The 27,607-nt window shown below is 36.3% G+C and overlaps 1 protein-coding gene across 1 annotated transcript; it reads left to right on the plus strand.

Annotated features, from left to right (window-relative positions):
• Positions 1-536: 536 nt before the first annotated feature.
• On the plus strand, positions 537-27,607 carry LOC127852986 (GAS2-like protein 2A). The gene is made up of 5 exons (XM_052387100.1): positions 537-1,999; positions 10,713-10,820; positions 13,619-13,715; positions 15,774-16,209; positions 23,218-27,607. Exons 1-5 carry the CDS (start codon positions 1,397-1,399, stop codon positions 26,273-26,275), a joined length of 4,302 nt encoding a protein of 1,433 aa, XP_052243060.1. The 5' UTR covers positions 537-1,396; the 3' UTR covers positions 26,276-27,607.

Raw genomic sequence — 27,607 nt, forward strand, 5'->3', positions numbered from 1 at the left:
AAAACTTCGTACGTGGAAAATGTTTTTTTTTAACATTTACAACAATATACATATACCACTGTTGTGTAATATAGGAGCGAGCGTGACTCGCAACGAAATGGTTAGCTACCTAGGGCCTTTAAGACCCCTGCTTTTCTTGACTCTCAACAACGTTTTGTCAAGTTTCACGTGCAGTATATATTTATACGTAAAACTTGAAATATGTAAATGACCGGTAATACGGACATAGCCACCACGCAATTCTACCGCACTATAGAGCATTCATAAAAACTTAGTGATAGAAACGCGAATTATTTTACGAAAATTTCTTTGTGAAAAATATGTACCTAGTCAAGCGTGTATATCTATAATTTAACTACCGGTATTTGAAATATACACGTAGTGCATTCATGCACATAACATCAAATACAAATACTAGCATTCGAAATTCGTATGCAACACTTAACTAACAAAATACAAATATAGCGTCCATTCAATACGCTCGCAGAAATATGAGGTATAAACATGCAGTATTCGTTATTATAGCAGACGCCGCTGTACGATGTTGATGGGTGATGGCTGGTTTACATGGTTAACCAACGTGTTTATTGTATGCTTTAAATGTCTGCCTCTATGCCACAGCATATAGGCGTGTTACGCGACACCTATAAGCTACATGCGATCAGATATACAGTATGCTGTTACAAATTAGAATCTACATCAACTTTTCGTTTGTGCATCGGGATAATGGCATCAATGCTGTGTGTAAATGTATAAGATGTGTCATACGTATACATGAGGGAGAAGTTTTATCCTTTTAAGAATTTAGCACGTAAAGAGGATTTAAAGTGAAGGCCGGATTAAAATCTGTGCAAATCTTTCGATTCGGATTGTTACTTAAGCTACGCACGACTTAACCATTTCGTGTATTATTATTGAAATAAAACAAAATTGTGCATGTTAGAAGCTCGCGATCAATATCGCATAGTTTGTAAGCTGTTGATCTTTTTGTGCTAGATAATATTGGGTTTACGATTAATAACTATTTCTGAAGTAATTTCTTTTGTTGTTAAGTTTAACTATATACCTGCGAGAGCGAAGTTTAATCTTGTGGATCGATTTGTCAAGTGGAAATATTGGAATGTGAAGACTTATTCAAACCAGTAGCTGGTAGTTTTCGATAATTATGCGAATGGCGTGTATGAATGAAAGATCAATGGAATCTAACGTCTGTCTCATTGTGTAGAAACATGCAGAATCAGCCTTACTGGATTGCTGATGATGTTCGATAATTTACATACAATGTGCAGAGGGATTCTAGATCGTGTAAGTGTCTGCTATCTTGTGGAAACTCGTGTGTACCAGCTGCTATGGTGCTGAGTTCGTGCCTGCCTGCTGTGCCCGTGTATCGTGTATCATGAGCGCAGAGGCGGTGACGGGGCTGCTCGTGCTCGAGCCGAAGCCCCTCCGGCCGTTCCGAAGTAAAGACGAGTATGTGTATGCAATGAAAGAGGACCTGGCCGAGTGGTTTGCAACCCTCTACACGGGGCTCGTGATTAACGCAGATAACTTCCTGACGGAGCTGGAGACTGGCGTTCTCCTCTGCAAACACGCAAACCAGTTACGACAGTTTGTCGACGAACAGAAAACGCGAGGGGTGTATGAAACGTTGAATTCGAACTTCGTTCGTGATATACAAATACCAGGGTATACAGTTCAGTATAGAACTGACGTTAAATCTGGCACGTTTTTGGCTAGAGACAATATTTCTAATTTTATTACCTGGACAGCCAGATTAGGAATTCCAGAGGTTCTTCGTTTCGAGACCGATGATTTGGTTTTATGTAAAAACGAACGGAGTGTGGTGCTCTGTTTACTCGAGGTCGCGCGAATAGGTGCGAAGTTCGGTATGCTAGCCCCTACAATTGTACGCATGGAAGAGGAAATTGAAAGCGAGATTGAAACTGGAAAACCGCCGGCACAAATTATAACGTGTGACGTAAAGTCTTTAGATGAACTGGTATGTTAGTATTAGTGCTCGTTACATCGATTACGTAACGAATGTGATATAAGTTTTAGTTTACTTGACGTGCTCATGGTGAGATTTTGTGATTGCTTTTGTTCCGTCGTGCGTCGTGAATCGATCATCGTCAACATTTACCTTGTGAATACTCTACTCAGTCCCCCAGTCTCTCTTGATGCCACATGAATTGTCAAATAATTAATAATTAAATTATGAAACTTGCTCAGCACACTAGCCCCCATTATATTATCTTTGTCTTGTTGGGAACTTGGTCATGTGAGGTAAACATTAGGTCCTATTTACGAACTCTCAATAAGTCACAATTTTCTCCAGTCTTCATGAATATTAGCAAGACCATATGTTCTAAGAATACCGAGTTCGAAAATGGTTCAGGTTGGTTTAAAAAACATGGCCACCAGGGGTTGGGCATTTTTTCTTATATGATTATAGTGAATACTTCAAAACATGTGAAATAATTTGGTCAAATATTAATGAAATGCGGTCAAACATAAGCTTACTTGATCAAATAAACGAAAAACCTTGTGGACACCACAGAAGTTTTTTCCAATGTCCGTGAAAATTAGTCAAAACATGTGTTCTACTGATAAACAAGCTAGACATTGAATTAAGTTCGTTTACAAAAACCTGGCCGCAAGGGGTCGGCAGTTTTCGTAAACGGCTATAGTGATTCTTTATGAACACTCTGTAGGTCTCAATGTTTGATCAATATTCATGAACGTCTATTCCAACATTTATTCTTATTATCTCAGCTTATTCGAAAATGATTCCGGTGCATTGAAAAACATGGTCTCAATCGGGTAGTTTTCCTTGTATGGCGATAGTGAAACTTTGTGAACACTCTTTAAGTCACATGTCTTGTTCAATGTTCATGAATCTTTCCACAATCAGCATTAGACTTCATAAAAACATTTGAAAGATAGACATTTCTAAATTTATAGTAGCCGTGTAACCGTTCAAAACTAGTTCCAGTTAAAGGGATCTTTTCACGGTTTGGTAAATTGACAAAATTGAAAAAAGTTGTTTCAGATTCGCACATTTTCGGTTTAGTTATGATATTTGTGATGAAACAGTATTACCGAACATTTGCCATGGTCTAATATAGCCATTATATGCATCTTTTGACGATTTAAAAACCTAAAAATGATAATGCGTTGCAACGCAGAACGATTGAATAATTTGGAGAGTTCTGTTGTCGTTTAAATTTGTGAAACTACGATGATTGCTTATATAACTTATAAAATACGCACTTGAAGTATGCTTGGCAGGATAGCTCAGTTGGCTAATGCGTTTTTACTTCAGCATTTCGGGATTCACTGGTTCGAGCCCTGCTTTGGTCTACTTTTTTTTCCTTTTTTAAATTTTGTTTTTGATTTATTATTGGAGCTTTTAAAATTTAATGTTTACATTTAACAATATAAAGCATTTAATGACAATCTTCAAAAAATGCCAAAATCTGTGAAAAGGCCCCTTTAAAAGTGAGTTCGTACGACTCGGCTCAGCGCTCTTGTAAATGTTTAACGAAAACAACATAATCACCGCACATGTGTGTGTTATGATTTGCACACCTAAATAAGTCAATTTTCGATGACATTAACTTATTTTTACATAAATGACTTACATAACATCGTAAGAAATTTCCTGGTAATACTCATCATGAAAAACTTAAGATTTTTTTAAATCATAATAAATTTTAACCGCGTTTATAGTAATACGTTTTTGTTTATTTTCGAATAAATGCTAAATTAATTAATGTTATTCTGCACTTTTCGGTTTTAAGCAAATGTGTGCGATGAAGGATCAACATATAAAGTGGAGCCTTCCATTTTAGAAATTGTCACGGTATTTAAGTGCAATGTCACGTATGGTCTATTGTTTGGGGAATATAAAACCAGCTAACATATACTTGTTATTAACGGCAATGGTACAAGATAAAGGAATTTGTTATTGACCAAATTGATTATTATTACTATACTATAGTTTTCCAATATCAACCCGATCCTCGCGATTTCGTATTAGCATACTGACTATCATACTGTTTCATTACGCGCTGGAATATACCTTATTCGGAGGTATTATCCTTACGTCAATGCATACACACTTTGCTGTTAAATGTTCTTGTGCCCCGTGAATACTCGTTTTTGATCTAAGGTCAACAGTACATAACCCAAGGTTTTATGTCACTTTTATTTGCACCGTATGTAAATGAGTGGAAAAGCCAGTGTTCCGAATAACAACTACGACTACTGTTTTCTGTATGTGTCCTCAATTTAATTCGTGCTCTTTCTTCACGAGATTAAATATTACGGTGCAGGACAATTACGTTTTATACGCTGTGACCAATTGGCATGTACAATGGATTCAATAATCGAAATACGCGACAATATTGTGGCTGAATTCTGTCATATCGATTTGGCCTGTTGTCGGTTTTAAAGGACGTCGCCAAACAGCCAACAAAAATTGTTACCGGTACTAACTGAATGAACAAAAAGGCGCAAATAATGGTTTATGGCATTTGTCATCCTTTATGTTGTTCTGATGAGTCGTTGTTTTGGCGACCTTCACACTCGTCCTTACATCAACCCGAAGCCGGAAGGGACGACATATGTTTGTCTTTCTAGCGAGTATACGGGGCATGTTGTCGTGTTGGCGACCGTAGGCCTAAATATGCCTAACATAAAACGCAACGAAAAGTATGCCCGCCAAAATGATATAGAGTTTTCCTGTACGCCTGAAAATGATATGGCAGAACTCAGCCACTATACAATACATATGTAATACTTAAATTGGCTTGCTCGCCGTATCCTTCGGATCCGAATACATCGGCCCCATATAAAATACCAACTTTTTTCCCATTAAAAAGTACGGCGTAGCAATAAATTAGACCAAAACATGTTGCCCAAGTTCACAATGAAACCAAAAACAACGAGGGAAATGCAATTGCCAGTTTTAAATAAGGTCATCTGTCCACTACACATATTAACTTTTATTTAAAAATAAATAAAAGCAGATACAGTAGTCTGTAATATTGTACACAAACGCGAACATGTATTTGGATGTACCTATACATTTACCAACTTTTTCGTATGTGCCTGATGATTATGCGCATGAATGATGGAAATACTTTGGGCCCTAAAAAAGAAGTCTTGTTTCCGGTTACCCGACCGACCCTGTTTTTCTGTTACAAAATCCGCATCCGAATTTTATGTCCGAAATTTACGCATCTGCGGAAAGCGTCTGAATCGTTCAGAACTGTTAATGTTTTATTTCAATGACATTTATTCCATTCAATAAATGCTTTATGCAATATGCAGTCTTTAATTTTCATAGAATATTAATTTGTACAGTAATTTACAGATAAAGACAAGAGTTTTTTTTCTGTTACAAAATCCGCATCCGAATTTTATGTCCGAAATTTACGCAACTTCGGAAAGCGTCTGAATCGTTCAGAACTGTTATTTTTGTTTATGTTATGTTTAATTAACATTTATTCTAGTCAATAAGCGCTTTATTCAAAATGCAGTCTTTAGTTTTCAAAGAATATATATTTGTACAGTAATTTACAGATATAAACAATCTGGATCAAACAGATTTTGGCATGTATTGAAGCTTGTCATTAAATGTTTTATATTGATAAATTTAAACATTGGATCTAAAAATCTCCAGAAAAAAAAACAAGAATACAATTAAAAATTTGTTTTACCTGTCAGGGCCCTCAATCCATTTTAGGGGAAGCGGGTCGCTACCCATAGCAGGGGGAATTTTCGCGGCGTTTTCCCTTTTGGGGGGATTTTTTACTTACTATGTAATTATTACATTTGTACATGTTTGCACTATATTCATTGCTTATTTCATAATTTAGTATGTTTGACAAGATTAAATTAAAATAGAATTGAGATATAATAATCATGAGACATCTATCTATATTTTTTTTAGGGGGAATTTTTCCCCAAAAAAGGGGAAAAAAGTATACTTTTCAGGGGGGGGGGGGGGAAGCGGCCGAATTTCGGCCGTGGATTTGACAGATTGAGGGCCTTGCCTGTATAAGTTATCCTCTTAGTTTCCCAAAAGATAACAACAACAACAGAACTTTCCAAATTATTCTATCGTTTCGCGCTGCAACGCCTTATAATTTTCAGGTTTTCAAATCGTCAAAAGACGCATATAGATATGCATATTTTACAGCATGGTAAATGTTCAGTATTACTATTTCCTCACAAATATTATAACTAAAACGAACATTTGCAAATCTGAAACAACTTTTATAAATTGTGTCAATGTACCAAAACGTGAAAAGGCCCCTTTAAGAACTATATCTGAAAGTTAGTACTTTGTCGTCATGCATTTTACACTGCTGATACCTGAAAATAATGAAATTTTCATAGAGTTAAATATTCAATTAAGTGTTGTGGTAAGAACAAAAAGCCTACCTACCGACCCACATTTTTTAGACATGTAACCAGAAACAAACATTTTTTTAGGCCTTAGTTAAATCATTAAGTGACTGCGTTTACTTTTTTTTTATATCCATGTGGAAACTTTATGCAAAGTTTATGTTTGTTTACTTTTGGCCCCATATTTTCGATGCCTTTATGCCAATGCTTTTTCAGACAATCGGTTCATCTGTTCATATTGCCAGTCAGGAATGGTATTTAGCTCGCTCATATAGTGGTTTATTGTAGTATGTACTATATGTTGGGAGTGATCACACATTCTTTTGAGCCAGTGAACCAAAGCGTACATGTGCCTTTCAATTTAACAAACCAAAGTTATACTAAGTACCGGTACATATACACTTGGAGACACTTCTAACGCATCACTTAATCATATCAATATAGCTCCATTATTTTTGATCGGATTGTGTTGAAATTTTGACCAAGAATTATTCAACACATATCTGATAACTCCTGAAAATTTAATTGAAATTGAAAAACAACAAAATGTAAAACTTAACAAATTAAAAACGTCACTTCAAAAGTCAAATTCGCAAACTCGTACCACGTTAAATAATAACAATGTGAAAATAAAACGCATAAACTTACGTCTTAATAACTGACCGGCTTGCAACATGCCGATTGAGCAATTTCGCTCGTGAATATTCATACGAGCCATAATGCTTTTCTTAAATTAATGTTATGTTGTTCTTGTGTAAAAACTTACCTAGAATTATGAAATTTAAATTAAATTGGAATAAAATGTATATCGCCTTTTACTACACTTGGTGATTTTTCTAACACAACACTTTTAAAACTTACATATCACAGTAATGAGTAAATATTTTTATTTAAAATTGCACATGTGATCAATTGACTACAGTATGTGCAAGCCAATTTTCCTTATGTAAGAACCCACCTTAAATAATTAAATTGAAATAAAACTAGAATTAAATCGCGTTTCAACATTTTCCCGTGCAAAAATATAGAACCACACCTACCCCACGTGCTAAAGCGTCCAATCGGCACGGATGAATGATTTTATCGTGAGCTTGCATAGAACGTAGTCAAATGATCGTATGTAAAATTTTAAAGCAATATCTTGACTCGTAACTGAGATATTCAAGATTGAAAAGTGATGCGTTAGAAGTGTCTCCAAGTGTATACTCAATACCGTAATAAACAATCATTGAACAGCAAATATTCATTAAATAAACATTGTATATCAATAATTTGTGAGAAAAAAATAGTATTAATTAAATTGTGTGTATGATACATGTCCTTAGCTAAAAGGTCAATATCGAACTTAAAGGTCATCTTACAGCTGGTATTGGAAACAGCGTCATCGTTCAGCTGACATTTAAAAAAAAACTTGCCATACCCATACCTTTGACAGAATTTGATGATATGTCGCGTGTAAGAGTACCTGTATCACACGAACAAAAAAAATGGTCAACGCTCAAAAATGGACATCTTAAGACATACCGGTAACGGTTATGCAGACTGTAACTTCATCATCCTAATGGCGATTATAAAATAAAATTCTTAATCCTGTTAGAAATGACATTTTTGTAACGTCTTTGTCCCATACTCAAAGGTCAATGTCACACTCAAATAATTGCAAAAGTAATGGAATTCTTGAAAGCGGGCTTGACGTGTTTTTGTCATACATCTAATAGGAATATATTGAAAAACAAAAGCCAAAACAACTTGATATCCTCAAATAAGTTAGACAACGACGTGAACCTTGGTCCTTTCTTTCTTTAGATTATTCGACAGCATACGCGGTCCAACAACACTGTAATCATATATTGTTCCTCTGGTCAAGATCTGTCACAATTTCAGTAAATGTTCATTTTTAGAAAAAGTGTTCACGTATACGATGTGTTTGTTGCTCATCTAAGCACAAAGTGCTCATGATGAGCTATTGTGGTTACCTTATGTCTGGCAGTTTTCATCTTTTCATCGAATCTTCCTGACCCGTAGGTCATTAGGTCAAATGATTTTAAAACCTTGTTTTCACACTAAATGCCAATATAGATGCCTCGATGTTATTAAAACTTGGTCAGAATGTGTTTATTGACAATATCTAGGCCGAGATCGAATCTGAGTCTGAGTAAGATTTGAACCAAAACCTAGGTGGCTAGGTCAAAGCTTTATAATACATGATATCACTGTAGGTTCAGCATATAAGAGTAAATCTTAATCAAATTTTGTCAGGATGTGGATCTTGACAATATCCCGGCCTAGTTCGAATCTGGGTTAAGTGCTTTAAAAGACTCGGACAAAATGCCACACCTTAGAATCACTCTTGAGGCCGCATCGAATTTGGGTCACCAGAGTCCATAAACAATGTAGAGGCTACATTTATGACTCAATCTTGATTAAACTTTTTAATAATCAGGACCCGCCTTTGTCCGTTTTTGGGGCCGAAATTCGGCCCCGTTCCCCCCTTAAAATAGTATACTTTTCCCCCTATTTCAGCTAAAAATTCCCCCCTCCTAAAAATGTTTTTTTTTAAAACTTTTATACCTATGTTGCCAACTGGTATCGTTCTATTAACCTTTGATTAAATGTATATTTATGTAAATTACATTAAAATAAAGCAATTTTAAGTGTTGAAAAGTTGGTGAAAAGATCTTCTGAAATTCCCCTTTCCGCCTAAAACGACGCGAAATTCCCCCCTAAGGGCCCCGGCCCCAATCCCCCAAAGTGTAGCAAGGGCACTGATAATGAAAATAGCTATGCCAACTTTGAATATATATAACATGAATTTAAATAAGCTCACCTGGTAAAACCTTGTTACCACCACTCTAGAAGCCTGATTTATGACCAAATCTTGTCAAAACTTGGTCGGAATGTTTATCTTTACAATATCTAGGCTTAGTTTGAACTTTGAATCTGGGTCTCATGCGTCCGGAAGTCTCCTGATTATATCTTGGGATAAAAACATGTTACTGCTGTATATGAAACATGTATGACTCAATCTGGATGACATTTGGTCAGGATACTTTTTCCAGCAATACATGGGCCAAGTTACGGGTGTCCAAATTTATGTCAACCGTTCAATTTTCAACAATTGGTTTACCTTGAATTCAGGTGAGCACTTTGAGACCATCATGGCTATCTTGTTATGTATTCCGTGTTTCGGTGACCATAGTTTTTCGGCGTAAGCTGTATTAAGCCAGCTTTTCACCCTGACTTGACCTTTGTAAGGGTCCAATAATACTCAAATAAAATTTCCCGCGGCTAGGAACGAATGAATACACTTCATTTATTCCATTGGCTGATTTGAGTATAACACCAGAACATTGGAAACATATCCGCGTCTTTGTAACACTGTTTTACTGCATGAAACAATTTTATCTCTAATGAAAAGGCTCAATAGATAGAACAGTTTTACAATCAATTTTCGACATAAATACAGTTTGTGCGTTCACCTTTTATTTTCAGAGAATTACCAGCGCAAAAGCGTTTATACTAAAGGCTATGTTGTCATATTTAGTACTTACTTGCATTGCATTTCAACCCGCGAGGTTTCGGGTCAATAAGCGGCTATTTGTGAAAGTCATAGTTTATATACAGTTCATCGTCGGAGTTCGCAGAAGGGGTTGCGATCATTGTGTTACACCGGTCTTACTGACAATAACGTAGTGACTGTAATGCATTGCATTCCAATCCGCAAGGTATCAAGGTCAGTTTGCGGTCAGTTGCAAAAATCTTTATATAAACGCCGTCTCGTAAACTTTGTGCACTTGAAGTATGTTTTGATCAGAAAGATACTAAATAAAGATATTCGGCGATATTATTGTGGTATGCCAATCATCGATTTTTAATATGGTTTCAACATTGGCATGATAAGGACCAATTTTGATAAAATTAATTAGAAATATTTATCCATCTAGACCAGTTTATTAAGCATGAGCACAATAATTCACTATACTATAATTATGCAATTAAATAAGATTCGAGTATTGCCGGCTGACCTATATGCACTCTTTTATTTTCATGTTTCTTGTGTTTTTCTATTCTGTAAATATAGATATCTGAGTAATAATATCACATAAAGCATAATAAGCCACGAAATCTGGCGCAACACCCCGTAATTGATTTGCTTATGATGTAGCTAAGAACTGCGCAGAAAAAAGGCATCCGCTACTTTTTATCTCATAGAGATAACTTTTGATCGTTCATAAACATCGACCACAATCAACGCCGTATATCTTTTTTAAAGATATTTCTTGTATCTCTTACTACAGGTTCAAGAACTAGTCGGCCGATGCACTTGCCCACGCCAGTTTGCCATCATTAAAGTCGGGGAAGGAAAATACAAAATCGGAGATAACCAAACCCTAGTGTTTGTACGGGTAAGTCGATAAACATGCTTATAACAATACACAATTGAACCATACATGTAACACCTCTTTTTTCACGTTACAGTTATTAAACGGGCATATCGATGGTATTGCCTCTAAATATAGAGGTGTATTACAAAAATTCTTATTTCTTCGTTTCAATCTACTCTCAATGCTTTATTACTACACTCATAAAGACGAAGTGCATACACCATGACAAATATTTTATGATGAAAACCTTCAATGGAATTCGAATTTTATTACCCGTTAATAATCGACCACTTCAATGAGAATTTTAACACAACAAAGTACATACACTATAAATATGCACAACATTACTGAGCGTTGATATAAACGATATCTATAAAGTTATTTAAAGCGACCATTAGTACATACTTTTAATGGACAGTTTAAAATAATATTAACGAATATATCGTCAGATGTCGTCAGAATGCGCAATTTAATGATACTTGTATATGCTCTGTGCGTTGCTCATCCACGCATTAATATGTCCGAACCTAGTCTTATTTATAAGACGCGCAAAGAATTTAGAGATACTTTTTATATGGGCTAAATTCTTTGGAACTCCAAATATTACCAATATAAAAAGTAGCTTAATATTTGAGAGCGTCACCGTATATGCGTTACATATACGCGTTTGCGGTATATGTTTGGCAACGTGAATTTGTAGCGAAACAGAGCTATCAGTAGGTAAAGGAGAATTGTCGTGAGTGTGTTTAATGCGTGGACGCGTATAGAGGCGATTTTTTTTAACTGCACCTTATTATAATATTATATTTAGTCCATTTTGTCTCACTTGTCATAGTATGTATAATCTCACTGTTTTGAATCTGTTATTGTCCCCTACCGGTTTCACCGGAGGGGACTTATGGTTTGCGCTCTGTGCGTCTGTCTGTGAGTCTGTCTGTGAGTCTGTCTGTCACACTTTTCTGGATCCTGCGATAACTTTAAGTTCTTAATATTTTTTCATGAAACTTGCAACATGAATAGATTGCAATATGGACATTATGCACGTCATTTCATTGTGTTCTTACGTCAAAAATTGTGGTTGCTATGGCAACCCCCCCCCCAAAAAAAAATCTGAAAATGGTGGGATTTCTGACAATGGTGGAGCCGGTAGGGGACCATTTTGCTTGACAATAACATTGTTTTTTTTAATGATTTCTTCATTTATCTGAGGTCACGTTAATTTTGTATTGTATGCCATGTCTAAAGCCGTTTCATGATACGTCCGCTTATGTGGCCCAATGATGTCAGTAGGTTTTGATGAACGGTTTTCAAGCGAAGAACTGAATAGATTTTTTTTTAAATATTGCATACCTTTCAATTTATTATAATATATACACTTAATGGCAATTACACAGTATCGTATGATGAAATTGTGTATGAAACATTGCAAAACAGCAACGGATACGACGGACGTTAACCCTTTGCATGCTGGGAAATTTGTCGTCTGCTAAAATGTCGTCAGCTGAATTTCTAAAATTAGCATTTTCTTCGATATTGTTTTCAAAGAATACTATCAGAATAGCAAACAGTTTGGATCCTGATGAGACGCCACGTTGTTTGGCGTCTCATCTGGATCCAAACTGTTTGCAAAGGCCTTCATAATTCGGATCCAGCACTGAAAATGTTAATGAAATGAACGTTTGTATTGGTGGTTATCTATTGTCTGTTATGTATTTTTTTAATGATTGAAGCAAACACAGAGAGAATAAAACATATTATATCATGATTTTTACAAATCAATGATGAAGTTTTCACGAAAAGATAAAACAAAATCATATCTTTTAGTTGTATGACTCACACCTGCGACATTAAGGTTTGTGTTCGAGCAGTGTACCACTAGACTATTGGCATGTCAATAGTGTGCTGGTAGATTTACCGATAACTCTTGCATGTCATGAAATATATGGTTATTTGCTACCCGCTCCATTAAGTACGTCATCAAAAAATACCTTAAGTGTGTCGGGATTTGAATAGGGCGTTTATGGCTGTCCGGCTAGCGCATCGGTTGGTAGACTCGATTCTTATCTAGGCGACCTGGGTTAAAGTCCCATTTCCGGTAGCATGTGAGTTTGGCTGATGGTCACAATACCGGTTATGCGGGGTTTTATTCGGGTACTCCGGCTTTCCAAAACATCACAAGGCCACACCAAAAAGTGAAAAATATTTCAGTAACAACGAAATAGCTGGAAATTGCAGCTATAATTCAAAACTTCGTCCCGACCTTCGTGAGGCTATTAATTTAATTAGGTATGACTTCTGGGGCACACTCCGGGTCCATACAGAGTATAGCGTATGGCTCGGCTGGGGCACACTCCGGGTCCATACATAGTATAGCGTATGGCTCGGCTGGGGCACACTCCGGGTCCATACATAGTATAGCGTATGGCTCTGAAAAGATCTTTAACTTGGAAACACACACACACGAATAGAGCATTTAACCACTTTGAAATTATCCCAGTGTTGACAGTTGAGAAAACAAACGAACTACTCTTGCAGTATAGATTCATTCGATGTTTAATTTTGGAACAGAAAGGCAAGACTTATTATTCCTTGTGTGTTTATATTTATGATCCCGTAATATTGACGGTTGCTTTAATAATTTAAGTAAGATTTTTGTATGGTGTGGGTCTGTCATTGCTAGTAATCGTGTTCCATTGAATAAAAAACTACGTAGTAAAAGTCAATGTTTGGTTTGTTTTGAGCGTTGCAGCATTAGAAATCATCCATCAATATTTAAGATATTTCGCAAATGCGTGATGATACGTCCACCTGTATTTCAGATATTACGCAAACACGTGATGATACGTGTGGGTGGTGGATGGGATACTCTAGAGCACTATCTGGACAGACATGACCCGTGTCGCTGTGGTTACCAAGGTAAAGCCTGTTGAAGTACTAACTGTATGTTTGTTATCTATGAAGAAAATGTGTCGCCTAAAGGTTTGTTCTTAAAATAAAATTATGTTCGCTCTAGGAAAACGGGGTTTAATGCATATGCGTAGTGTCGTCCGTGATTAGCCTTCGGAGTTTGCACATGCTCACCAGGAACGACACTTTTCACATAAACTGGATTCTTGTTAAGAAGAGACCTCAATTAAAACAAAAGTACTATTAACCCTGTGCATGCTGGGAAATTTGTCGTCTGCTAAAATGTTGTCTGTTGAATTTCTAAATTTAGCATTTTCTTCGATTTTGTTAAAGAATACTATCAGAATAGCAAACATTTTGGATCCTGATGAGACGCCATATGGCGTCTCATCTGGATCCAAACTGTTTGCAAAGACCTTCAAAATTCGGTTCCAGCACTGAAAGGGTTAAAGCGGAAAGTGTCGTCACTGATGAGGCGTAGAGGACTGCTCAGGGTAATCTGAGACGGCACTTTACGCACTTGCATTAGCCCCGTTTCGGTAGAGCGCGGCTTACTTGTGGCGTTTTTCAGTTTTAAATTGCGAACAACTGCTATTATTTTTTAATAGTTAACATAGCCTTTATCTTGATCCTCTGCGATTTATCATCTCACCGTGAATTCATCTTTATGAGTAGAATCCATTTCAGCAGCATTATAGGTACTATTTTACAACTGTCTTTATGGGGTTAAATTTTGGAATATCTTAAAACAGACGTCGAGTCAAGCCTATTAAGAACACGATAACCCGCTTTCAACGTAAAAATATTATACGCACCAACCATATAATTATTTTTGCTATCGATGTTAATCGTAAAAAACACAGGATCATTCGGTGCAAAAAATCCGAAAATATTTGAACGCGTGCCAATTAGTACCTGCTAGAATAGTTTGCTGAAAGTAGAATTTTTCATTCATTGATATGTAGACATCTAGTTTTATGTGCTGTGGTGAATAAAGGCGTGTCAATGGCCATAACTTGTTTTAAAGCTATTTTCCAAGCTTTAAAAGGTTTCTATGTGTTCTAAAAAACTGATTTGTTTGTCATCTTTTGGAACATTTTTCATTTATACCAAAATACGAGTATGTAAATATATTTTACGAGCTTTCAACGTTCACGTTGTGATATTTAAAATATGTTCAATATAATTTAGTAAATTTACATTTATCTTGTATTTTTGTAAATAATTAATGCGGATTTTTGCATGACTTTATTTCCTTAATTCTTCATCTCGTTATCGATGATTCGATTGTTTATGTAACTGTTGAGTAGGCATCACATTAATTAAATAAATCATTATTATCACTTGATAATCACGTGATAATATGGTCAAAATTATACAATATAGCACAAACAATGAAACAAATTGAAAATCAAACTGGTTCAGGAAAGAAACAAAAAAGTTCACAGATCGATCAAGATGTTTTAAACAGCGTTTTAGTGTCCATGACCAACATTTTGTAATAATGTTTATACTTTCATGCATAGAAGTATAAAATTGCAATTAGAATCTTTACATTGCACTGTACATCCATGTTTGCTTATTTTGTCTATGCCCTGTAATCAGAGTGGTATAGGAATCCGAAGTTACCAAGACATGATCATTGATTGGTGATTGCGGTTATTCATTTTACACTTACAGGTTCCTACTCTACAATTGTCGTCATATTGTCTTTACTTATAGTAATTCTAAAAAGGGGCCTGTTGGTGTTATTTAGGCTAAGTTATATCTATAACACACATGTGATGCTTAACAGTGCATACACATTCTCGAAATTTACTGCTGTTAATAAAGTCAATTTTGTCGAGATAACTTTTAAATTACGATTTTAATAGTAATTATTTTGTTTTGAAATGTTTTGTCTGAAGATGTGAAAAATGCATAACAAATGAAATTCATTGAGCGCATTGATTTTTCAACTTACATCACTTCAATTATTTTTTATGAATTTAATACTTGTATTAGTCAAAGTTTAGAGTGCTTCCCGCGTTATGCCATTCAACGTCGTTTCCCGATTATTATTTAAAGGAGGAGGTCGACCGGGAGTGCGTAGCGCGGTCCAAACTAGGAGAAGTAGCACGCCGTCTGTACCTCAGCCCAAAACTCCCCAACCTTCCAGAAAGTTTTCTGCAACGTCGACACCGCTGTCCTCCAGAGCAGGCCATTCAGACGCAACAGCGGCTAGACCACCCTCTCCTAGGATGCGCAGTTTGTCGCCTTCGCCGAAGAACTCAACAGTCTCTACGGACATTTTTCAAACGAACAACGTCAAAATGAATACACCGAGACTTAACAAAAAACAGAGCATTGCTTACGCAGCTCCCTACAAGGCCAACACACGGAATGCTGACCACATGTTCAATGAGGACATTCTAGACGCGGCCCCTATCTCGAACGGCGCTTTATCAGAAAAGAACATGTTTGCACAAGAAGCAGGGTTGCTAAGTACAAGTCTCGGCTTAAGGTAATTATGTTTTGTATGTATACTTATGAATCTTTTTGAAGGCATTACACATATCGGTAAAAAAATCATTTGTATTAAATCTTCATTACCGAAACGTGCTACAAATCAATACTAATTCAGAGAACTATGCTACAAGACGCTGTTTTCAATTAAAATCAGTGAATCCACTTTTCCGTTTTCTATGAGATTTGAAGATAGAAGTGTATTTTAATTGGTGATAAGTTAGCACCTCAATATTTATTGAATCAAAATTGTGTCGTTCTATTATATTCTAGGACGAAATGACAACGAAATTTATACTGTGGGTTTATTTGAACTCATGGGCACTCTTCGAGGACATCGTAATATACGTACCAAGTCGTGTGGGCTGCAAAGATTTGTTGTGTCTTTAAACCCATACCCAAACGCTCGAGCCCCACATATTTCGACACATAAACGATTTAAGTCACCTAAACTAAAAGCAAAGTTAAGCTATTTTGCAATAATTCTTAATGTACCCATGGTTAAACAGCCCTTAACGAACATTGTCACGCTGCTATGTGATCGCGTCATATATCGAGTTAATGGAATAATATAATAATCATTATGACTAGAATCAGCTTTTGTCCACTAATATTTTCGTTTAGGGGCCGTCCATAAAGTACGTCACGCTCCAGTGGGGGGGGGGAGGGGATGTAAGAAAGTGTGACCGTTTGTGACATGGGAAAGTGGTGGTCAGGCCATGTGTGACGTCACACCTTTAACAAAGTATTTAGTTTAAAAAAAAATCATTTTTAGTAGAATAAAAAATATTGTTGTTTTTTTCAAAAATTTGGTGAAACATTTTAATTAAAAATTATGTAAAAGTGCGTATCTCCTGACTGTATTGTTCCACTTGCTAGGAGCGCTAGTATATTTTTGCGAAGCCTTGTTTTTTTATATAGCCTTGCTTTCGTCATGCCGGAAATGTTACTATTTCTATGTTGTCAGAGGCATAATTATGTCACTGATAGAGACATTCGGATTTTAATTGTGACATTTAATAGAAGTTGCTTTTAGAGAAAATTTTGAAGATTCAGAGGTAATATTTGTTCTAATGAATCTTATCTTCATAATTATCGAGTTAGCTAGTATATTTCTTATCCTGTTATCCTGTGTGTAAAGAATACATGATTGAAAGATATCTAAGACTTGACCTCATCAATTGTAAATGACAAAACTATTAACATTTAATGAGGAGTTTATGAAAAATAATATTGTTAGAAATTGTGACATACTTTAGAGGGGGGGGGGGGGGTCCGAGAATTGTGACAGTTTGTGACAAGGGGGGGGGGTAAACATGGTTAAAAAATAGCGTGACGTTCTTTATGGACGGCACACTACTTTGTCGTTGAATATTTGATAAAAACGTTAAAGAAAACAGAAGTTGTCTGATTTTAACCTAATCTATGCGTTGTTCATCTTTAATTTTAATGTGACTTCATACATACATTAATAGGACACAACGATTTTTTCAAATGAGTTACATAATTCTAATAGGAACAAATGCTTTATTTCGAGCGGCACCGATCTGTTCGCTGTGAACATTGAATAAATAAACATAACCCTCGCGGTGTACTTATAATGCGCATTCCAACGTTAAGATCGATACGGGCAGGTCTGAACAAATACAGTCTTCGATTATTGTATTTCAGTTAAGTTGTAGTAGATAAGATTAGTGTGGTCGTCTTAAATCGGGGAATTTTGTATACAGATATTCAGAAAGTTAAAACCAATGCGGCAAACTTACATTCTGTACTATACGTTTTATTGTGTTTACTAAACCGTATTGTGTTTGTAATGTCTAAAGAGAGATGGCGTTTTTCTCTCTTTTAAATGGATTTATGTACAGATGTGAATTTAAATAAGGTACAGTAGCAACCTTTGATAACTTTTTTTATTCTTATAAGTTCACAATTGTTAGTTTTTATTTAAATAACAATTAATGTTGTATTTCCCATAATTGAGCGTGTATTATGTATATTCATGAACGTGTTTAGACCCACTTCAGTTGTATAAATTATCGTCTCGGTACCATACGATCTATGTTTGTTTGTTCACGCTTGTTTGTCGCACTTGATAAACAGGCTTCTTAATTTTCCACGGATATCGATTGCTTGTATAAAGCTAGTTTATGTGTGTTTTGGGGGGAGACTCACAAAAACCATTGCCAAGCGGAGTAAGAGAAGATATTTTTAATGTTTTGCGATATCGTCTGGTCGCGGTCGACAGAGCACTCACCTGACATTTAGAGACAGGACCATTGACCTATAGTTTAATCAAATAATGCACGCTGTAGACCTGTCTGAAAAGGTAGAAAATAAGTATGAAAATAACAATTCTTATTTGTATGGCTTGGTGTGTGACGATTCTTTTCTGAAAAGACTGACGATCTTTTTCTATACGCATTTAAGGAAAAATTGCTATTCTCGATTTCCGACAAAATTTATATAAACTAAAATACGATTGATGAAATTTGGGTTGGTCGCTCATCAACCGCAGGTATGTAGGCGAGCATGAGATGCAGACTACGTTTTATCTACTTTGGTTTTCAATGTTCAAACAAGACCGGCTACTACGGGGTTCCACTTATTTCAGTATTTAATATAATATCTATACTTACCCGTTTTATGTAAGAAATACGGAACCCTCGACAGAACTGTGTGTGTACAAATGAAAAATCGTATAGTTGTTCTCTTTATATTTTGTAACATTTCAATAGCTTATACTCTAAACAACGCGTCTTATCCAATTTTATTTGTTAATTTTCTCAAAACTGAATGGAAAAATATATAATAATTTTGTAAACAATATATTTCTCGTATCGTCGTTTGATTCTTGTAAATATTTCTGCAAAAATCCCACAATCAATGATTTGATACGGGTCGGTTATTTGCATTTCCGGTTCTAGTTTTTCGTGTTCTAGTCTTTGTGTTGTCTTCTAGTTCAAACATGTCGAATGGGGTCGTTATGCATTTGGAACATCCGATATTCGTAAAAAAACTTGAAAAACTTGAAAAAGGTACGTTTCCCAGCATTTATAAGCTGCTGCAATGCTACAAGCTCATACGCAATTAGGGTGTTTCTAAGTTGTTGTTTTCTTTCATATTTGACATGTTTTTTTTTTACCTCAATGGACCCAGATATTAAATTTCCCTAGATATTGTCAATATAGACGTGATTTCATCAAGATTAAGTCATTAATGTGGCTTCTGTGTAAACGAGTTTTTTTGTAGGATTTGACCGTGTTATCTAGTGTCTTTAACATAATTTAGCCAGATTCAAATTATTAGTATATACATTTGTTTATTGTTTAGATTAACCACTTTACAAAGTTTCAACAAGATTGACTAATAAATGGTAATGCATGAGGCTTCTAGACTGGGTTTTGTCTGATATTTTAGTTAGGGGCCTAGTTTCATGACCACGATATTGTCATTATAAACAGGCTTTTAGTTAATAAGAAACGTCACGAAACCCGGTCAGAAGATTTGTTGTAATTATATATCGGCGGATATCGAAAATGGTTCCGGTTCGTGAAAAACAAGGCCGTCGGCGGCTGTGGAAGTTGTCCTTATACGGCTTAAAAGAGGCATTGTTGTTTTTTATTGACCGCATTGTTTTCCAATATTCATGAAAGTTATGAAGAACAATTGTTCCAATCATTCCTCGGCCGAGTTCGAAACATTAGGTGAGGTAATACATAAGGTCACCATGTCATATTTGAAAAGAAAAACTACTGTGAACACATTTTATGTCTAATATTCCTGAAATTTGTTCAGAACATTGATATAATGATAACTCAGCCGAGTTCGAAAATGGTTCCGGTCCGTTGAATACGGACGCCTAGGGTCGGGGCAGTTGATCTTCGCTATAGTGAATCCTGTTACACTCTTAGAAGTCACATTTAAGTCCAATCTTCATGTAAATTGGTCAGAAATTTTATCTAATAATACACAGAGTTAAAAAAATGATTCAAGTCCGTTGACAAACAGGACCACCTGGGGCTGGGCAGTTCTCTTTATACATGTCATGCTTTATTGAAACATTGTTAACGTACTACGTACGTTTCACATGTTTATCAAATCTGAATGAATCTTGTTCAGAAAATGTGTCCTCATGCTACCTCGGTCGAATGTTAAACTGGGTCACGTGAGGTAAAAATAAGGTCATAAGGTCAAGTAAGTGAAAAAGCTTTTTAACACCATAGAAGTCACATTTCAATTCAAATCTTCATGACATTTGGTTAGAATATTTGTTCGAATTATATTTTGAGGCCGAGCCGAGTTTGAAAACAATATTGTGCATAGAATTTAAAAATTTACGTTTCATCACGTAATTTTATTATTCAGAACTCTATCTTCTCAGAAAAGTGGAATTCCTTCAGTTCACTTAGGTGAGCGCCTTTGGGCGCTTGGTCCTTCTTTTTATTTTACAAGCATATAAAACAATTGGTATTGAATTTTGCTTCGATACAATTATATTGCAGTTGCTTTGGTTTTGCGTTTTTGCATTTATTTTCCATGTTAACCTGTGACCAATAGTTATTCAATGTAGATCGATATTTGCGGTGTCACAGTATTATTAGGCATAGGAAAATATATTGGAGACCTCAGTTTTGTCATCAGGTGATAATTTGAATACTCTTTGAAGAGTGCTTACGGCATGTTCCTTTCCTTATAAAGAAAAGAAACATCTGGGCGTTGCAGTTTTAGAATATATTACAAAATTAATTTCCCTTGTCCCACCAGGTATGAATTTATCTCTCTTCATTTGTTTCTACATTGACTGATTGACCACTGGTGTGGACAGGGGTTACACATCTTACCGAAATCCCTGAATACAAGCAACATACCGGAATACAAACGAAATACCGGAATACCCTTATTTGTCGTTTTTGCATTTGTTCATTTTTTTAGTGTGAGCGTTAGCTCACGCTAAAGTAGAGAGGCAGTTTTGAAAATTAGTATGCTTTAACTACGCTAGGGACGACAACTACAGCTAGTAACGATAACCACTGCCTGTTTATACTTAACCACTGGTGCACTGTAGCAGACAGCATTTATAAGGTTTAAGAGCTTGTTCAACGATATTGGCCACTCTAGTGTTTATAACAGCTTGTGCGACGACATTTGCCAGTTTATCATTGAAATCTGTACATATTGGCTGCTTTCAGGGAAAACGGGGCTTAATTCTTCATTAAAAGTCATGTTGGCAAAATTGTTGCTCAATAATTTAAAGAAAACAGATACAGTATTAGATACACATAACACAACATGTTATAGGCTTGTTATTTTTTAGCAAGGAAACACAATTCTAAAGATGGTTGCAAGTGCAGCAACCAATTGTGAAAAAAGAGACATATTGTTGTTATTTTGTATAAGTTATCTCTATAAAATAAACATGAGGATAAACAGTGCACACACATCTCGACCTGTGCTTTCAGACACACTCTTTATAAATTCGAATGGGTTGTGTTCATTTCAAACTTGCGATATAAAAAGCTATAACATAATTTTGAAAACTGAACTGCGTCTAAGATTATGCAATAGCGAACACCTTCAGTGACTTCAGCGCTTTGATTTGTAAACGTAATAACAATAGTCAGTTGTTAACAGCATGTTTACATCATTCGCATGATCCTGAAAGGACCACATTTGAGAGTTTATGCTTTAAAACTTAAAATTTCTCGTTGCGCTCATAACAGTGTGTTGAGCTTTTTTAGGTTTATCCGCTAGCGAAGCAAATGACTTAAAACTGTTACCAACTGCCAAAAGCAATACAATGAATTAAACACGACAGACATTAACATGCACATGTATGTGTAATATATAAACGTCGAACAAAGAATTAAATCGTTTGTATTCGTCAAGACACATGCACCGAAAGCGTGCTTGCTCGAGTAATGTGCTTGACCGCTGGGAATGACTATTTTCAATTAAATATCTAATAACATCTACCATGCATGAAATAGAAAATTAATTTTGTTTAAATGGAAGGGCTGTTTTGGAGAGTCATTCAATTTGGTGAGATAATTCAGAAATCGCATGTATTTATATAGGTCCGTCAAAAATTGGGTTTAGTGATAATATTGACCAATTATAAAAGTCAACATTTATTGATGGCGTATAGAAAAATCGTTTCCAATTGATGCTATAGCTAATGGACTACTGCGAACCCACAGTCGTTAAAACACTGTTTGTTTCGGTCGAAGCGTCAATGAACCTATACTATTACTTTTTTTATTTGATTTAATGGTTGTGCAAATATGTTTTATTATTTTACGAACCATCCGCATGCTATTTTATTTTTTTGCTCTGACGGCCCATCAACTTCAACTTTAACCTGTACCGCAAGGTCATCAAATAACTCGAACATTGCACAAGAAAGTTATAGAAAGGACACACAAATACAACCGAAAATAGTTATTGTTCTTTTACGTGTTCCTCTTCTCGATTCCCTAGTTCAATATATGACGCTTTATTATCACTTCAAAACTAATGAATGTACGATTGGTGTATGAAAAAAAATAAGTGCAAAACTATGTAAATACTGAAAATCGGTTATGTTCTTGTTGTGCTCGGCATTTTCTTCTGAAGCCATCTAATATTATATGAAGGTACATTTCGAAACCTCTACACAAAATACAGACTTCACAAAAAATAAGCAAAGTTCTTGTGCGCTGCACGTATTTTCCACGTTTTCTGTAAATGTACACAGTTTATTAATATATATTCAGTACTAAGGGAGGTATTCTCTGCAGAAAACCATTGACAAAAGACCAAGAACTTTGAAAAAACTATTTTTGTGCCCATGCACCGTGCACCTTAAAGCCCAATCCCTTTAATATACCATGAGTTGTGCTCCGCAAAAGAAGCGGCTCGGACTGTCGAGCGGAACGCTGCTATTGCTTTATGCTTCCATTAGAGGCTATACAATCTCATTGCGTTTCGGTTTTAAAATATATTTAATACATTTTTTTATTTTCAGACATTCTCTTGATGGCGACGATTTAAAAGGACACTCATCAAGTTCTAGTGCTACCCATCTGTCAAAGAATAACACACCTAACATTGAAATGGCGACTGAAACAAGTAACTTTGCGATTGATAAGATAAGCACTATGTCGTTGGGCGAATTCAAAAACTTGCTCAACAGTACATTGACCGTACCAAACAACGTAGGACAGCGGTGCGAATCTCCATTTTCGCAAAGCAGTGGCGATAGTTACAAAGCTAATATTGATCAAAAAGGCGAGTGCCGGATTCCAAAGGCCGAAACACATTATTCACGAGTATCGTCCAGATTGTCTTCCAAGCATAATTTAGATTCCAGCAGTGGTTATTCTACCTCATCGCCGTCATCTGATAAGACAACAAAATCAACCACTTACTCAGCGAAGTCAGCAACTCTGGATTCTGTTCAGACATCAAAAAGAACAGATTATAAATCACAGTATTCAGACGTGCCATTCAAAAAAAGTTTCACACCAGATAATTCAAAAACGAGCACCCGTGTGAATAAGAGGCTGGATCAGAATGACGACGTGTTTAACAGAAAAGAAACAGAGACATTAACGCAAACAAGTGCCAGTACGTTGACAAACAAGACTTCCAATACAAGTGCAAACAAAATCGCAAGACAAAAGGATTTATACTCGGTAAATGATATTTCAACTGAACCTACATTGAATATAAAGCCTCAAAACGTTTCATATGTGTCTGTTTCTTATGACGAAGTCAAAAATGATTCTGTTGACAATGAAATCGACGATATTAATACACATAGACACATACTTGAGAAGAAAGAAGCCGATTCTCCGCTCGATATTTCAAATAGACCTAAAACGCCATCTGGTCGAACAACCCCGTCATGTATACCACGACCGGTGACTCCGAAACTACCAAAAAAATCCTCTTTATCGACTCCAGTAGAAATAAGAAATCGGACAGGACTCCCACCAACACCACGAAAAACAAGCGTCGCCCATGCAAACGAAATCGCGAGATCAGCCGATAAAATTAAAGAACAGACATATCGAGACATTTTTAGAAAACGGTCAACTACTCCGTCTATAGAGTGTTCACCTCACTCTTCTGCGTCATTGAGAAGGGCCGTTACCCCCGGGCCATATTTGCGCTCGTCGTTTAGTCTTGATCTGACATCTGACCAAACATCTTTTATAGAAACACACGTTTTAACTAAGGAACACATCCAAACAGAGAAAAAAGAGACTACTGCGGAACCAGTGATTGTAGTAAGTGTTGATCGCACGGCAAACAAACACACACTCTCATTGACAAATCAGCGTGTGGAAAGTACGCCAGATAAACCTGTCGTAAAGTCGAAAGTGTTGGCCCGTGCACGCACGCCACACAATGATAAAGCAAAGATTAGAATGGCAGAAATTAGCCGTGAAAAGAGACCACAAAGTGTTGAGCCTAGTCAGTTATTTCTAAAAACCAACAAACCAGAAGAAAAGTCGTACGACAGAACACAAGAATGGGTTCAAACCACAGCAAGGCAGACGAAGGTAAAACAACCAAAAGCATTTAATGTGCGAAGAGCTATGACACCGAATTCTTTATTATTGACGGACAGTATAAATGCAGAACCACGGAGTCTTGACGAAATCAAAGCGGCTTTAACGTTGCCTATACATACGTTAAAGGAAATTAATACAGAACAACTGGAAGCTCCACCCGAGGATCCGGAAATGTATGCTAAAATGGAACAATTATTTCACGAGTTAAGACAACAGGAACTTAAAAACTCTGTGAACGAAACACCCGGGGATGGTGTTGTGACAAACTCTAGTTGCCCTAGATCAGAATCGTCCAAATCGGACAGAAGTAATCAAAACAGTAAAAGATCAGCTGAGAAAGAGCCAGTATCAACCTCAAGAAGTCAATCGAGGAAAAGCTCTTTATGCCAAATGAAAAATGTATCGACAAAAATGTCAAATTCTGGAAGTGATTCACTGAGAAAGAGAAGCAGTGTATCAGGGTCTTCAACTTCCGAGAAAGCAAATACAAGGTCACCGTCCCCTAGTCCACATATAAACGCAAACCAGCGGCCGCCATCTCCAATTAACACTGCGAGTAGGAAAAGCAACCCTGTTTCTGAGAAAGTATCATTAAATCAACAACGAACTGATTCATCTGTACGAAAGGCATTTCCGGTAAAACAAATAACCAGCCGACCTGCATCACCATCCAGCTATCTTCAAAGCAGCAGAGCTAGCAGCCAATGTCGAGATGGATCGATGCGTCCCGAGTCGACACCACCGTATAAATCCAACCCGGAAAGTCCCACGAATGGCAGTGATACTCATCCGCGAACACAAATAGCAAGCCGACCTGCATCACCATTCGGACATCGTCAAAGCAGCAGAGCTAGCAGCCAAAGTCGAGATGGATCGATGCGTCCAGAGTCGACATCCTCGTATAATTCCAACCCGGAAAGTCCAGCAAGTGGCAGTGAAACTCATCCGCGAACGCAGATAGGTAGCCGACCTGCATCCCCATTCGGACATCGTCAAAGCAGCAGAGCTAGCAACCACAGTTCAGCTGGATCGGCTCGCTCCGAGTCGACACCCCCGTATAACTGCAACCGGGAAGAGCCAGTGAGTGGCAGTGTCGTAAATGATTCAAACACGATCGTCAAAAAAATAAAGGAAATAATTAAAGTTCAACCCCGGAAAGATAAAGTCGATGGACAGAAGAAAACAAAAATCCCAGCACCTAGATCTTTATCGCAGTTGGGAAAGTCGAAGTCCGTGTGTAACTTATTGGAGTTTAGTACTGGATTACATGCGATAGATAATAACGTTTGTTCGGGAACACTCGTAGATGACAAAAGCACCGGTTCTTTCAGTGATACAATCAGTCGTAAATTGGCTACACCTTTAACTACGGGACGTTCGTCCTTAATCCGAAAGGAAAGTATGGAAAAAAACAGAACCACTGCCGGTCTGTTTGTGCGTACATTATCTACTGAGCGAAAAGACAGTATTGGTAACTTATCAGGCGAAGAGTGTTATGTTTAAAAGAAACAGTGAATATGTGTTTAGTGCGAGTGTGAAACTTAATTCGTTAATCTTATATTAGAGAAACAATGTGTTTAACTTATAACACATGTTTTTAAATAAGTGAATCTACTGCTGATTATATGTGCGTCTGTATGATCGGCGGACTTTCGGACGGGCATCGGATTGCATCAAACAGGTCGTTTCCGATCACACATTTTAGTTGGCATTTACCAATTTTGATGACACTCATTATACAGCAGTAATGCAAGGAGACCTAGCTTGGGTAAAAACCTATAGAATATAGGTCTTTAACTTGGGATAGCATTTTAGGCGTATCTTGTCAAATGTCAGTTACAACAAATACCAGTTTTCGTTCAATAACTTAAGTTTTGTGGAAGATATTGCACTGACAGTGTGTGTGCATGAAGCTCTTGTGCAGACCTGGCGTTTGAGTGCGCACACACGTCTTAATTGATTACTTAATTGTTGAAAACCTGGTTTTGTGGCTGATGCCATAATTCTTGTTAGCAAAATATGAAGATTTAGCCCTTTTGTAAAATGTTTGTTACGTCAAATTTCACATGAATGTTCCAACAATCTCTGTTAAACCCTAGTGGAACATGCACTTGCTTCGCATATCGAGTTTTATATGAACTTTAAATGTCCTTTAATATATATATATCAATTATGTAGTGGGTAATGTAAGCAAAATTTTTCTGACGAACTTAGTGGATGATAACACAAAACGAAGGAGTTGTGAAACCGCGTCTATTTATAAAGATCAATTTGCTTCTCTAATTGTTGTACCAAGGTTTTTGACGAATACTGGAGTAATTATGTCAAATCCAGATTGACACATGATAATGACACTTGCGAATTAGTAAACACACTATGTTTGAAGTGTTTATCTATATACAATTCAGCAAAGAAGCACTTTTAAAATAATTAACACGATGATTGAAACAATGTTTGAATATCCCATAGTAAACGCTGTCTAAAACAGTCTTGCTCATTTTGGAAATTTATTTTCCATTTCTGTGGTCTGTGTATATACATTACGGGAACATTCATTTAAATCATTGCGCATTTTATTTTCAGAAATATACAATTTTTCATTGATCATTCATTTTAAAGATATTCGATTTAACCCCATCCTACTCATCTAACAAATATGCTCATTGTGAAATATCTTTTAATTTTACGTAGTTCAATTTATTATTTTGTACATACAATTTATTTATAATTGTGCACCCAGTGTTCTTGAACGGACCGCACAAAACAACTGTGTTAAAGTTCAGCTGTGATACTTTTATATACTATTTATATGACAAAATAAAGTGACTGCTTATA

Source organism: Dreissena polymorpha, chromosome 1 (genome assembly GCF_020536995.1).
Source record: "Dreissena polymorpha isolate Duluth1 chromosome 1, UMN_Dpol_1.0, whole genome shotgun sequence".
NCBI classification, from domain to species: Eukaryota; Metazoa; Mollusca; class Bivalvia; order Myida; family Dreissenidae; genus Dreissena; species Dreissena polymorpha.